This window comes from Nylanderia fulva, unplaced genomic scaffold (genome assembly GCF_048542155.1).
Source record: "Nylanderia fulva isolate GAGA-0341 unplaced genomic scaffold, ASM4854215v1 Scaffold286, whole genome shotgun sequence".
Taxonomy (NCBI): domain Eukaryota; kingdom Metazoa; phylum Arthropoda; class Insecta; order Hymenoptera; family Formicidae; genus Nylanderia; species Nylanderia fulva.
In genome coordinates, this window is record NW_028190354.1 from 62,036 (window position 1) to 78,922 (window position 16,887).

The following is a 16,887-nucleotide window of genomic DNA, read 5'->3' on the forward strand; positions in this document are numbered from 1 at the left end:
TACAGGATGCGTGCGCCTATCCGCACGCAGGCATACTTATGCTATGCAAGATATATCTTGTAATATATCTTACACGTATTTAAAAACTTTTGCCTTTGTGTATAGGTTTATCTCTCTAGCTTTGGTACTTTTATCTATTGTTATATATATTCTTATGATTCTTTTATTCTTCTTATTACAATTTTTGTTCATGTCTGTCTACATTCGGATAATCACTTTTTACAAAAAATTGTTTTCTTATTTCTTGCTTGTCATCTTTTCTCAATTCATATTTTATGATATTCAAATTTTAAATATTTGTTTCATATTTACAGTTTCTGCATCAATCGCATATAACTATAACATCAAAATAGATTTCCATTTTTGCCTGAATTTGCTGCTTGCTATCTGTATTGGAAACTCTGTGTAAGTGTAATCTACATATTATTTTATAATCATTAATTTAATTATTACACAAGTATTATAAAGTAACAATAAATTTAATTAGGTTTTGAAGTTGTCATGCATGTATTTTGTAGTTTTAAATTTTACAATACGAAAGTTAAATAATTATTAGAAAGAACTATTTTGTGGTCTTTTAACATAATAAAATGTTTCTATTTATAAATCTATGACATTTTAAATAAGTTACAAAGTCATTTTTCTTCTTTACTGTTCTAAAATTGATCACTTTTATCCAATCTATTTATGAATGATAAATATAAAGTAAAATATGCATCTTTATATCTGGCTTTCAGTAAATGCCAAAGACAAATTACAAAATAGAAAAATAATTTGTTATGTAGTTTTTCCTTCTCTCCACTTATTACATATTTTTCATTTTTTCTACAAAACATCATAGAAGTTAGACTAAAAGTTGTCAAAATATATATTAATTTTAGTAAATATCTAAAGTAAATTGATTTGGGTAGATGTGTGTGTTTGTGTGTTAGTTTAATGATTTCATCTTAGAATGTTACAACTAATACCAATTTCAAAATTTCATCGGTTATTTTGTTGTCTTGAGTAAACATTTTATTGAGTAGTTGTATAAGGCATGTTTTTTAAGCATGTCTTAACAATCTTAGTGTATAATCGAAGAAGAGCGATTGTAATATAGGATAATTTGATCTGCAGAATAGCTTTAAAATGCCAAGAAAAAGAAAAGCGAAAGATAATCCTATATCCGAAAGACATATTAGAAGATTAGCACGTCAACGTATGGAAGAAGATTTACGTGATATTGATACATTTTCAACTTCTAGTCAAGATAATGATTCTGAAAATGAAGCAGTATCTATCACACTTTCAATGGAAATTAAAAATTCAGCGGTTGTAGAAAATAAAAATATTAGTTCCAAATCGGCAGTAGAAGGTACCGTATCCGAACAATCATCTATGCAAAGTGAAAATTTGCAACCACAAATTTAAAGTGGCACCCAATCTCCAATACTCAATGTTGCACCGCATATATGCTACATCGATTCAAATTATACACACGAAAGTGACAACTCTGACGTTCAACAATTAAACGCAGATGCTTGTGTCTTACATCATTCAGATGGTGAAAATAGTAATCATGTAGACGATGAGAGTGGTATCTCTGAAGATGACGTTTATCGTTATAGCGATAGTGACGCAAAAAGCATTCCTGACATCGAAAGTAATGACGATAAAGATGTGTATGACTTTTTTAATCTAGTGACAAAGGATGATAAGTTTCGAAAAGAAATTGCTGAATGGGCAATAAATTTTCAAATAAAACATAACGCTATTGCTGCATTATTAATCATTCTAAAGAAATATACCGATACGGTTTTTCCCAAAGACTCTCGTACTTTATTAAAAACACCTAGAGTGACAAATATTGTTAATATGGAAAATGGACAATACTGTCACTTGGGAGTTAAAAATTTTGTTCAAACAGTAATCGAATGTAGAATTTTACTCAAACACAAATTTGATAGCGTTAATCTTTCCGTTAATATTGATGGTGCTCCGATTACAGGAAGATCAAATGAAAAAGGTCTATGACTAATTTTACTGAAAGATCTTTTAAATATTGTACACCTTTCTGGAGTTTATTATGGTGAACACAAACCTGAAGATCAAAACAATCTGTTAAGATCGTTTGTAGAAGAAGCGAAACAACTTATAAATGATAAATTCTTGCATAATGGCAAAATGTACAAAGTCTTCATTAAAATTATCAATTGCGATGCTCCGGCTAAATCGTACGTTTTGTGCACAAAGTATCCCTCTGGCTATTTTAGCTGTAGCAAATGTGTTATTGAGGGTGACTACGGAAACTGTGTATGCTTTCCAGTGAAAACCTTTAAAAGTTTTTTGAAGCTATGTAATGATTTACTAAGATCTGATAATGATTTTCAAAATTTAAAGTATTTAGGCGATTATCAACGTGGATCTACAATTTTAAATAAATTGCCTAAAGTAGGCTTAGTTTCCAATGTAACTTTAGATTGTATGCACTTGGTTTATCTTGGTGTTATGAAACAGTTAATACGACATTGGATTGGTAATAAAGGCAGAAGGAGTAAAATGTATAAACTATCTGCAAAACAAATAGCATTAGTTTCAGAAAGGCTAGAAAATTTAAAGTATGTACTACCTTTCGAATTTAACAGACGCTCAAGATCATTAAAATATTATAAAATTTGGAAGGCCACTGAATTCAGACATTTTCTGATTTACTTTGGTCCGGTTGTATTGAAAGATATTTTGAAATCAAAAATTTACGAACATTTTTTAAAATTACACACTGCGATTGTTATATTGTCAAATAAAATGCTAATACAAAACATTGAAAATATTAAATTTGCTAAAAATTTATTACTTCATTTGGTATTCTTCATTCAATTAATACATTTTTCATATCGTTCAACGCAAGTTACAAGATTATCAGCCTTAAATGATGTAGGCGGTTTCAATCGGTACTTTTTACGGTGTACAAGACAATTTTCAACTAACTTATATTACATATTTTTTTAAGCTGGTGTAACGTCCAGACAAATTTCAAGGTCTCAATCTTTTTCAAAAATTAATTCTTTAACCTATTAGTCATGACAATCTCTAACCTGCATGAAAGACCGGTATTAACCGAATATTTAATCACACATATAATTACTCATAGGTTAAAACATGTCTTCTCACGAACAATAATAAGAGTAGCAGCTCACCGTTAAAAACCAATATTGAAACTATAAGAGACATAACCGACAAAGATACTCTACTCTTGATCGTTCGTTAGGAAACATAAATAAATTAGAAAATAAACGCGCCTAAATCAGACAACGAATGTATGTTCTAACCCCTGAAACACCGTACATATTGCATACTACTAATGCCCCTGTATACTCTATACCATTTATACTTGCGAGCCCCTAGGCACCGTACACATTGTATGACCATAATCCCTAATTATACTATACCCGTCGTGCGCTCTAACCCCTGAGTGTCTTACACACTTCATACAGCCACGAATATGTAGGACTTTTCTTTAGACGGCACTTCACTGACCAACACACGACAATAAGGAAATCGACATTACCGACCAATGATAAAACAGAAACTAGACTTACCTACTACAGATAAAACTTGCCCACTAATGATAAGGTAGAAAACTACCTTACCGACCAACGACAAATGTGAGGACTAACATTACCAGCCAATAAGCGTACCTATAGCAAATATATTAACCTTAAAACTCTCATTTATAATTTAGAAGACAAAAATCATATGCAATATGCGTAATAACATTATACCCGAAATGTGCGAATTGAGTGTTAAACTTAGTCAGGGACAGTTTAGAAATTCATTCCTGACATAAACTCTCTATTTACATATAGCTATGCAATGTAAATGTAAATTGATAAGTTTTAACTGACCAATGCATTTTATTTCAAATCGCAAATTCTAAGGGATAATGCCTAAATATCGCTTATAAAGTAGTATACTATAATGATGAGATAATTAGGTATGAAACATTATTATGTGAACTCGGCTTTTACTCTTAAGAAACGTCTAGAAGATTCTAGAAAATTCTAGAAAGACGGTTGAGAACCGTTACATTCCAGAAGCATGATGCAATGCATGATGCAATGCTGAAACACGTTGCAACCTGCAAACCGTTATAGAAGGACCGTTAAGAAATATCATTACTAAGAATACGATAAGAAAAGTCGGAGCGCATAGCGATGAATCATCAAAAGAACACCGCTATTGCTACTGAGAATAAAGGACGGTTGAAAACCGTTAGCGATGAGTCACCAAAGGAACACCGCTATCGCTACTGAGAAACCATCTCTCCGGGACTTTACCGACGCAATATCTACCAGGAACAGATTGTCTCCGGTACTTCCCCGGCATATCTCTCTTGCCATTGGCTAAGCCGCATCGCCCGATGGGAGGAGCGAGCCACATTTTACGGTATATAAACCCTGCACCCGGCACGGAACGACAGTGATCCGCCGAAAGTTGTTCCAGTCAATCAGCACTAATCCAGCAATCAACCAGCAATTTCTACGGGGTCCTGAAGATAACGAGACATAGCCGCCATTTTGGTGAGGCATAGCCGCCATTTCGGACCGAGGTACCGAGGCTCCTCAAATCTTCAGACTCAGAGGGAAGAACACAGTAGCGAAGTGTACCATAGCAAGGAACATTAGACATTGTCTAACCTTGTGAGTATTTAAGCCAGTTCACATATCCCTAAATAGTAAAGCGCGACGGACACTCATTATATTTAATCATTATATTTAATTATTATATTTAATTATTCAATATTAACTCAATCTCACGTTACATTCCGAACTCTGAATTTTGAATATAGATATAAGCCATATATTACTCTGCATTCTCGATATTATTTCAATTTACGATTTGCATCTGCACACGTCTGCGTTACAATCGTCGATCTATTCAATATTTTATCCAATACTATTCAATACTATTTAACCAATATCGTATACTTATTCAATCCATTATAATAAATATATTTATGTATTTTATTGTATCACTGCTTACTTATATATGTATGTAACCCTGTATCCTACCACATATTAGCGAATTGAATGCCGCTAATTCCTCTGTACACATTAGAAACTATATCCTGTCAGAAGGTACATTCGCAAGTTATTTCTGAGGTGCACGTTTAGTAAAGTGAACGTCGCATTAGCCTATTAAGACAAGGACCAGAGAACCCGGCCTAGCCGGATGAACACCTATCTCTTTATTCTTTTACGCTTTTATTACCTTGCATTTTCCAATAGTTGCGAATACTTTACCACATCAACTGACAGTGATTTTGCATATCGATATTCGATTCATTTTGACAAGTGTACATTACCTTATTCTATTTACTACCTATAGAACGATACTCTGTCATAAGGTAAATTCGTTGCTACGATTCTGAGATGCACGTTTAGTAAAGTGAACGTATGCATTAGCCTTTAAGGACCAGAATTCACGGACAACCGTGTATTTCTTTACCCACCCCTGCTTACTCTCTCTCTCTGCTCTATAATCCAAACGAATTACTTTACCAAACCGAATGACAGAGGTCTTGATAATTACTAAGAATTATTACTTCGATGCTTAAGACATTAATCTTTGATGCTTGAAAGTACAAGTATTAATATTCTTGATATAGATATTGTTCAGGAATAAGCCTAATCCTAAAGTATAGGTCGTTCAATTCTCCGTTTATGTTATCGTTCGACCTCTCAGTAATTATTCGCGCCAACGCGGGACAACACGTCAAACGCACATGTGATCCACGTGTTACTCGCCTGTCTTTCCTTTGCTCGACGCGAATCGCCTGCGCAAATCCCCAAAAATTCTCGCTTCGCACCTTGGCTACGTGTCTCGGATCATTATTGAGCGTCCAGCCACGAGACGAGATAGATCAATATACATCTTTTGTTGAAATATCGTCCGCTTCGTTTCTAACACTCTTGTTATAATTTGTGATTTGAATAATAAAAGTATATTTAAACGAATCCGCGAGTGACCATTAACGAAAACTACCACCTTGGCGTGCGAATCTTCTATACAAGGTTTTACCAACGAGAGTCAAACAGATATTAATACACGTACCCAGAATCCTTGCATATTAAAATTAAACTCATTTTGACCGGTGTACACCTCACCCTGTTTAATACACATTAGGATAATATCCTGTCAGAAGGTATATTCGCAAGCCATCTCAGAGGTGCACGTTTAGTAAAGTGAACGTTGCATTAGCCTAATAAGACAAGGACCTGAGAACCCGGCCTAGCCGGATGAACACCTACCTCTCTATCCCTTTTACGCTTTTGACACCTTGCATTTTCAAATAGTTGCGAATACTTTACCATACCGACTGACAGTGATCTTGACGAATCATTGAGAATTTATTTATTTCAAAGCCTAAAATATAATTATCGACATATCGAGTACTAATATTCAGAATATCGATATTAATACTCATATTCAAATTCTTACCCTTTCCCTGCATCACTATCTCTCTCTTTTTTTAATGCAAATTATTATAATCATTATTTCAATGTTTAAAACGTTAACCCTCGATGTTTAAAGGTACAAATATTAATATTCTTTACGTTACTAACTAATGATAAAATAGAACTCCACTTTACCACTTAGAGATACTTTACTTATAGCCGATAACATACAAAACTTCATTCCCGGCTTTAATAGATATCAATACTCCTTTTCAAACCCTTTTCTTTCTTCACCCACATTATTACCAATTCTTTTTCTTTTTTTTTTTATACAGGTTTATTATAACAATCACTGACATAAAGTTAATTCATTAACAGGTGAAGGGCAGTCTCACATAGATTAACCTTTCATCTCCGTTCGCTTTCATTAGTAAGTAAATCACGCTGCAAACGTGAGTCATACTTAATTATTTTAAGTAATAAAGCAATCTCTCTTCAACGAAACATATTATTCATATAAATTTATCTAACCGTTAGATGGTCTCTCCTTTCCAACGGAGGAATTAGATCGACCGTAGCGAGCGACGTCTCCATAGGCTGCGCGAACGTAGGACACGCAGATCCTTAAATCTTAACGTCCAAATTTTTCCTACGCGAGTAATCGTTCGATCCCCTTCTCCAGACGTTTATTTGCCTATACGTAACCTTCCACCTTATACCGATTATTCTCATCCGCAATTTCCGGATCTGTCGCATTCAGAACCAAATATGTTCGGAACAGACTCAACTAATCATTTCTTCTCCGACCCCGAATATTATATCCCAGATCAAAGCCAACAAATTGTATCGTCAGAATACGATCCCTTTTTACAATTTAACGACGAACAAACCTTTCATATTCCCAACGAGGACACCGCGAACCTCACTTACGACGTCGAGAACGTCATCCCTGAAGAAGCGCAAGATAACTTCACTTCTTTCACAACTTACCTCAACCAGCCTAACAATCCGGAACTGGAGCTCAGTAATATTGTAACTCAATTTCAAGTCCTCCACGAGTCACGTCAGGACCAATAAACATTATATCGACGTAAAGGTTTTATAAATGAATAAATGACATTATACTTGTAAAATATTTTATTTATCAACCCGACCGTCAGTTTCCTTCTCTGTCCGATACTCTCAATCAAATCTCAAGCTCTCGGCGTCCCTGGGTATAGCCGGCCTAGCAGGTTGCCCATAAAAAATAAAGAGCAGCTTCTTAAACGTCCACCGAGGTAGACGCGAGAGAAGACCGACTTGTGCAGAAGGTAATTTATCGCCAGGTGAATTATTGGACGTAACACTGGTCCATCCATTGATTCGGATAATGGAATGTCGGGTCAACAAATTTTACAAAAGCCTGAAAGTGTAGAGTCAAAAATTGTTGAACTTACTAATTCACAGTTATTAAAAGTATTACGTAATATATCAAGTAATAATATATTAACAGTTGTAGTATTATAATAATAATAATATAGTACAAAATTGATAACATTTTTTACAAAACTCTATATAGTTTTGTAAACTATATATAGTTTTGTAAAAAATGTCATTACATTATAATGTAAAAATTTTTTTTTTTAGAAAAACAGACAAAATTATTAAAAAATCTACATCAGTTGTCGTTGAAACAAGAAAACACTGACAAATTAATAAAATCACTTAAGGTGTCAAATGAAATGAGAGCTACGTCAAATACTCCAATTTCTTCAGTTACACAGCAAACATTATGCGAAGAATATTTTCCTATCGGTGATCCTAACAAGACCATACAAAAACTAGAGCAAAAATTGATACGTAAGAATTTCACTTTCAATGTGGTAAGTACAGACTTTTTCTAAAAACACTATAATTCAATTCTTACAACCTCAAAACATATGTTTTTTAATTTATATCTTTTGTTTCGTAACCCAAAAAATATACTATCACAAAAGCTTTCTCTAGGAGGAAACAATAATGTAAACAAATAGTACACAATATTATGTGATACAGTCAGCGGCAATTAATTCTGTCACCCCTCGTTTGAAAATATTTTGTGCGCGAACGAAATGTGACAACAGCGTGTATGCGATCAGCCGTGATTTGAACACACCCACTGCTCCAACTACAGCTTATCCCATACGCGCTGTTGCCACATTTTGTTCGCACGCAAAATATTTTCAAACGGGGGTGACAGAATTAATCGCTGCTGACTGTACATAGAATAATTATAAACATACATTTTCCATATAGATGTGTCTTGTACTAAATGTGAATTGCACAATATACCAATATACAAATCTGTGTATACAAACCTGTGTATACAAACATATGCATATAGGTAATTAAAAAGAGTGGTGCCAGAATGCTATAATATCTTGATGCTTTACTAATCTTTGTACAATTACATTACGATTATATTGAACGAAATTGATGCATCTTTCCATTTCGCTACTGCCACCGCTTTCACACTTTATCATATGCATGCTTATCTTGTATGATGCGATTTCTCTTATTTTATATACATTTAAAACAAATGTCTATGCAAAACTTTCATCATCCTGTTAAAATTATTTATATATGATACACATAATTTTTAAGTAAAAATTGCTAGTGCAAATATTATGTTCTACTTACGAACAAAAATCATGTTTAAAATCATAAATATGCACGTAAATAAAATAATTCATCGATATTTTTTAGATGTTTGGGTTTTACCTTTTATGATATTTTAAATGGTTGATTGGTTTCATTAAATAATATAAAGCTTACAAATTTTAATTTTTATATAAAAAATACTAAGTTTGTATATAACTATTTTTCAGATTGATTATATGAAAAGTATTGGAGGAAATAATGAGGGTAATTTTATTTACAACATTTTCCAAAGAACCATACTAGATAGTGCGTTAAAACATTACAGCTTTGTTGGTCAAAAGATTAATCAGGAAACTAAAATGAAGAATGAAAGTTTTAAGGAGTTATCTTTTTGTAAATGCATGTTTGGTACGAATTGAATATATATAATTGGGCATTGTAAGAATAAAAGGTACCATAACATTAAATTTAAATTAAAAATTTTTTTTAGAGGCAGCTAAACAATCATTTCCGGCAATCACTGAAGAAGCCATAAAAAAAAATATCTAGTTATCTGGACTCAAAACAAACTCGTTTGAAACGTGTAGGGTAAGTTAATAAATAATTTTCCACGTATTTATAGAAAATCGTTCCAAACTTATCAATTAGTAAATAACTTTTACAAAAAAGTTAACAAAAAAGTCTAATGAATCACCTTTTTATACAAAGTTTAACATCTCTAAACTATTGAAATTTTTCAAACCTAAAAGGACTTCTCAGTATTTTAATCGCCGATAAAAGTGTATTATTACTTAGAAATTTGTTTAAAATAAATATAAATTAAATATTTTAACATTAAGATTGATGATAAATTTGAATCGCGATGTAATTTTCAAATAATAAATAATATTACATTTAAATTTGAATGAAAATTCATAATAAATTACACAAAAATATTTCTTTACAGCACGCCGTCAAGAAAGGCATTTACTCCCCTTCAATTCTCGTCATTAGTAGATGAAGATAGCGAATAATATTATACGAAGTATTATTTATATAATTTATATTAGTATGTAAGAAGATAAGATTTTATGGATTTTAAAGTTAAACTTTTATAATTTAAGAGTAACGTTGTCGAATTAGAAAAATGATATATCATAATATTGAAAGGTTTTGTTTTTAAAATAATTGTCTTTACCATTTTATTCAGCTAATGTTTAAAGTACTATTATGTAAAGTATTAATGATGCATATTTTTTATAATTATATAATGTACTAATGATTTTGCCATATAGTTATGTAGTAAAAATGTAATTCTAGTAAGAAACTGAAATTATAATTAATATTTGTGTTTCGTATTTGTTTTATAATAAGAAATAAAAAAAATCATTGGAAAGTCTCATTTTTTAAAGAATTGTTTTCTTCGCATTAACAGAGGAATGCAAAATCAACGTAAAAATCATTTATAGAAACATTTTTGAAAGGTTTTTGTAAACAATTTATAACATACTTATAAAAATGTTTCAAGAATGGTTTTTCGAACGTTTCCAGATATTTTTGTGAAAACTTTTACGAACTGCTTGTATAAATCTTTTTTTAAATGTTTCTATACACTTTGAAACAACGTCTTTGAAACATTTATTGAAAGGTTTATAAAAGATTTTGGGAAACATTACTAATGGATTAAAAAACGGACATATAATCATTTTAAAAACATTGTTTGAAAGATTTTTAAAACAATTTATAACATACTTATAAAAATGTTTAAAGAATGGTATTTAGAACGTTTCCAGATAGTTTTTTTACATGCTTTTACAAACTGCTTTCAAAATGTTTTTTGAAATGTTTCTGTACACTTTTAAGAAATGCTTTTCAAATGTTTATGGAAAGGTTTACAAAAGATTTTTGAAAACATTACTGATGGATTCAAAAACGGACATTTACACATTTTAGAAACATTTTTTTAAAGCTTTTTTAAAGGTTTCAATCCTTTTATGAAATCTTTCAGAAACCTTATAGAAACCTTTCGTGCTGTGTGGGACTGTCTATTTTAACATGAAATCCATCACAATTCGGCGCGAAAGAAAGAAAGAGATAGAGAGAGAGAAAGAGAGAAAGGGAGAGAGAGAAAGAGAGGGAGAAAAAGAAAGCGAAATAGAGAAACGGAGAGAGATGTAGGTATATATAATTTAACCATGATACTTTCTGATTAACGCGAAAGGCGTATAAAGCGACGGAAAATGTATAAAATGTGTAGCGTAAATAGATTTTTTCACTTTATACGCATCACGCATTAATGAAAAAGTATCATGATTAAATTATATATATCTCTCTCCGCTTCTTTATCTTACTCTTTTTCTATCTCCCTCTCTTTCCCTCTTTTTCGCTCTTTCTCTCTCTCTCTCTCTCTCTTTCTTTCACGCGCACACTGAATTGTGACAAATTTCATGTTAAATAAAGCAATATGAATGCTATACAGCATGTTAAAGTTGAAATTAATATGTGGACAAGTTGCAAAGACAAATATTTTTCGGCGCTGTATCATATGTCGCATCTCTCTTCGCTCGCCACTCAAAGTGTGCGGCCAACCGTTTTTGATGTGCCGCCACATATGATATCACGCCGAAAAGCATTTGCCATTCGCAACTTGCCTACATTTTAATTTCAACTTTAACATGCTGTTTAGCATTCACACTGCTTAATTTAACATGAAATCTATCACAATTCGGTGTACGTGTGAAAGAGAGAGAGAAAGAGAGAGAGAGAGAGAGAGAAAGAGAATGAGAGAGAGAAAGAGAGAAAGAAATAGATAAACGGAGAGATATAAGTATGTATAATTTAATTAGGTGGTACTTTTTGATTCGCGAATAATGCGTATAAATATGCGACAGAAAATCTGTAACTCCAGCATTTTATAGATTTTATGTCGCTTTATACGCATAATCCGTGAATCAAAAAGTACCATATGATTAAATTTTATATAAATATATCTCTCTCCGTTTATCTATTTCGCTCTCTCTCTCCCTTTCTCTCTCTCTCTCTCTCTCTCTCTCATCGAACCGAATTATGGTAGATTTTATATTAAATTGTAAACAGTATTAATGTTAGACTACATGTTAAAGTTGAAATAAATACGTGGATAAGTTGCAAATGATAAAAGGTTGCACGCTGTTTATAAACTAATTTAGAAGCATATAAATCGTGCGTACATGAATGTATGCGTCGTTCTCTTTTTAATAAATCTTAACATGCTTGTAAATGTACAATGTATTGTGCATTTATGCAGGGTGTCTTACATGCAACATGCGACATCATTTTTGCGTCACTTTCGTATCATAGAAAAAAAAATGACTAATACTTTTCGGCGCGGTATCATATGTCGCGACGCGTGTGAAGTGGTAGACCACATCGGGTGCGAGCGAGAAAAGATACCGCAACATATGATACCGCGCCAAAAAGTATTTGTCGCGTGTGTGACGTTCTGTATATATATAAGCAACATTGTAAATCGCGTTTGAAGGAGCAATATCCCATAAACTTTCAATTGTTTCATACTAAAAACACACAGATTGTGTTATAAAAACAGGAATGAACAGCGAGGTTAGAATATCTGTCCTATCTGGAGTAGGCATTGTAGAAGAACGCTATGGAAGAATATTTTTATATTTAAATATTAAATTATTTTCTACATTTCACTAAATAATGATTTATTATTTACATATTAAAAATATATTATAACATAACGTTCTTCTTTGTTCACTCCAGATGACAGATATCCTAACCTTGCTTTCGTCCCTGTATAAATATTTTGTGTTTTTAGTATAAAACACACACACACACATTTGGAAGTATATAAACTATTGACCCTTCTTACTATATTACGATGAATAAGCAATCTAAGCTTATACATGAACGTTTTAGCAACGTGAGATGTGTATGTGTAAGGCATAAATAATTAAAAAGGAGTATATTGTTATGTTTTCATAGTTTGTAAGTAATAATAAAGTGTATTTAACATAAGTTTAATAATGATTTAATTAATCAACATTTTTCTATTTACAGAATTTTCGCTAGAAATAATGCATGCTGTGCATCACACATTTAAGTGCTGGGATAATTCGGTGTAATTACATTAGGAAATTTTTTCATTGTGTTTTTTATCTTTTATTAAATCTTCTTAAAAAAAAGCGTAAGTTATTATAACAGGTAAAAGATTTTGGTACATATCAAAGATATTTTTTTATCGCGCTGCTTCTTAATATTGTCATCATGTTTATTTTCATTTTAGCAGAAGACGATGATAGATTTATAATAACTCGTAAATCACAGATCCAAGATGCACCAAGTGTCAAGACGGAATCCATTACAAACCATGAGAATCTATTAAGCGAGAGCTTAATATAATAGTCTCCGCTAATAGAATCTTGTGTTATGTAATGGAATGATCAACGCCTATTTGTTCATTTGCAGAGATTTGTGAAATATTGATGATTTTATATTATTGACAATTAGGAGATTTGAAGACAACTTGTACTGTTATTCAGTAGATATCTCAGGAAAAATAGTGCTAAACATATCATACTTAAAGGCAGCATATTGTATTATATATATTACATGTATCTTATGTACATGTAGAAACCTGTTAATTTTTTATTTTTAATTATTTAATTAATTTACATTTATATTGGACAATGTGTTTGTACATATAACTTTTTGGGAATATGTATCTGTATTGCTGTAATAATTATATTTGTAACAATTATACATGTTTGTTTACATGTATGTATGAACCATCTTACTTAATGCATATCCTGAAATATGGTATTAGAATAATTAAATTTTTATATTGCATATCAATGTCTCTCCTGTATGTGTTGCATGTAAATTAAGAATTTTAGTGTATTCTTTCGCACTTGAAATCTCACAAAACCCCGACTTATGTGAAATTTTATTTGCAAATTCCGTTTACAGACAGTATACAATACGAGAAACATAGATATGCAATTATAAAGATTTAATTATTTTAATATCATATTTCAAGATAGCATTATGACGGTACATACATACATACATACATGTAAAATTCTTTTTGTGTAATTATTACAAAATAATTATCACAGCAATACAAATATATTTCCCCAGAATGTTATATGTATAAACACATTGTCCAATATAAATGTAAATTTAATAAATAATTAAAATAAAAATTAACAGATTTTTACATGTATGTACATAAGATACATGTAATATATACATATAATACAGTATGCTGAGTTTAAGTATGACATGTTAAGCACTATCTTTCCTGACATATTCACTGAATAGCAGTGCAAGTTGTCTTCAAATCTTCTAATCGTCAACAATTTTTATTAATACTTCATTATTAATACTTCAAGAATCTCTGCAGATGAATAAATGGGCACTGATTACTCCATTACATAACACAAGATTCTATTAGCGGAGACTTCAATATTAGCTCTCGCTTAAAAGATTCTCGTACTTTTTAATGGATTTTCTCTTGACACACGGTGCATCTTAGATCTGTGATTTGCAAATTCTTATCACTGTTTTCTGCTAAAATAAACATGACACATTATTAATTAGAAGCATGATGAGAAAATATCTTTTGTGTGAACTGCATCTTACCCGTATAATTATCATCCTAATAATTCAGGATTTGTTTAGGTTTTACACACAATAAAAAAATAAAATGCAAATTATCCCAGTATTTGTATGTGTGTTGCACAGCATGCATTATTTCTAGCAAAGATTCCACTGCAAATAGAAAAAATTGATTAATTAAATAATTATGAAGCATGTGTATCAGAATCTTTATTATTATTTATAAATATAAATTATAATAATTTTAACAATAAAACTCCCTCTTAATTAAATGAGTTTTACACATTTACTTGTCTCAAATTGTTAAATTACTCGCGTATTTCAGCAAAAATTATTTATCCATCGTTATATCATAAGAGAAGAAGCAATATTCTGTAAACTTTCAGATTGTCTGTGCTATTATTTTATCTTGCTATTTATATACAATTTTAAAAAGTTAAAATAAAGCGATACAAAAACGATTTAGATAATTTTTAATAAATTAGATTTAATTTTTATTTTCCAATATATAAGACATTTTCAAAATATTGACAATAAGAATATTATACATTATTTATACATACTACATACTTGATATATTTTTTTGTGTAGAAATTGTGGCAAAGTTTTTCTCTGATTTCCAAAAAGGTAAGTTTATTTCTAAGGTATTTCTAGTTTCTATTGCTTATTTTACAACTGTCAAATTGTTAATTTTTGTAATAACAGTTGCTTGATGCTATAATTTTAATTTGTCGAATTTTTATTATTATACATAATTTTAAGTCGCCGAGTTTCTATTATATACATTATTTTAATTTGCTGAATTTCCATTATGCAAATAATTTTAATTCGTCGAATTTATATTATGTACATAATTTTCAATTCAATTCAATTCAATTCAATTCAATTCTTTATTCGTCCCCTAAGGGATTGAAGGCGCTTTTGAAGGAGCGTTCCCCAACCTTACAAACTCTTACAATCTTACTTATATCTACTCTTAACTCTACTCTTACATCTAATTTACAAATAACTTAATTCTACCTTAACCTACTTATCTACTACTTTAGAGAGAGAAAGAGCCGTCCCTACCTATCGCTTCGCTTCGGCTTCCGATTTCCCATACATTCTCCACCACCTCATTCATACCTCACTCATTCTCCTCCTCATACTTCCTTCTTCCTTTTCCCCTCCCTCCCTCCTTTCTTCCGTTCTCCCTTCTTCCCTTTTTTCTCTATTTCTCTCATCCATCCTTCCCCTTCTCTTCCTTCCTGCAGTATTTCCTTCATTCTTTCCCACCAGTTTCCCTTCCCCCCTTCTCCCCCACATTCTCCTATCACATGCTCCCATGTTTCATTTTCTATCCCGCATAACCTACACCTTCTTTTCCCCTCTTCTTCCCAGTATCTCGCCCCTCTCATCTCATTGTTCATTCTGAACCTGACTATCCTTCTCCATCTACTTTCCCCCCATCCCTTTCTCAGGTATTCCGGTAAACCCTCCTCCTTCCATTCCCCATACCATCTATTATATCTCGACTCTCTTATCCTCTCCCATCTTTCCTCCTTCTGCCTTTCCCTGTCTTTCTGTTCCCACCCCTTATATACTTCCTCTCCCCTTCCCCTTTTTTCCTCCATCTCTTTCCCTTCTATTCCTCTTTCTTCCCAGAATTTTCCCCTCTCTTCCTCCCACATCGTTCTTTCCTTTCCTCCCCTTATCCTCTCTTTCATATCCTCAAAACATTTCCTCGCTAAACTTCCCCCCCTTCTTTCCTCCAACTTCCTCTCATACCCTACCGCCCTCCTTCCTGCCCTTATCCTAAATTTGTCTTTTCCTATCTCCTCTCTTACCATATACCCCGGCGTGCACCAGTCTACTCCTAACTTCCACCTAATCCATCGCTCCTGCATTGCCTCCACCTCTCTCCTCTCCTTCCATCCCCATATTTCCGCCCCATATTCCAACACCGTCCCCACCAACCTTTTCATTAGCCATACTCTTTTCATCCAGTCTCCTGCAAACCTTCTCTTTCCCATTCCCCACACCTGTCTTATCACCGCTCCTGCTTTCCTAACTCTGTTCTTTACCTGCGCCTCCTGCCCCTCGTTCCTCTGTAGCTTATACCCTAAATATGTGAATTCTTTCACTTCCTCTAACCTTTTTCCTTTCCATCTCCACTCCACTCTCTTCATTCTTCCTCCTCCCTTTTTAAACCTCATTACCTTTGTCTTATCCACATTCACCTCTAACCTTT

General features: G+C 32.2%; 1 protein-coding gene across 1 annotated transcript; it reads left to right on the plus strand.

Moving 5' to 3' along the window:
* The first annotated feature begins 1,128 nt into the window (after positions 1–1,128).
* On the plus strand, positions 1,129–10,107 carry LOC146722696 (uncharacterized). Its single transcript, XM_085483998.1, is given in 9 exon segments — positions 1,129–1,384; positions 1,541–1,642; positions 7,291–7,461; positions 7,771–7,911; positions 8,064–8,299; positions 9,284–9,464; positions 9,547–9,589; positions 9,591–9,644; positions 10,003–10,107. Coding segments are annotated over 9 exon segments (1,251 nt in total). The 3' UTR covers positions 10,070–10,107.
* The last annotated feature ends 6,780 nt before the right edge of the window (positions 10,108–16,887 follow it).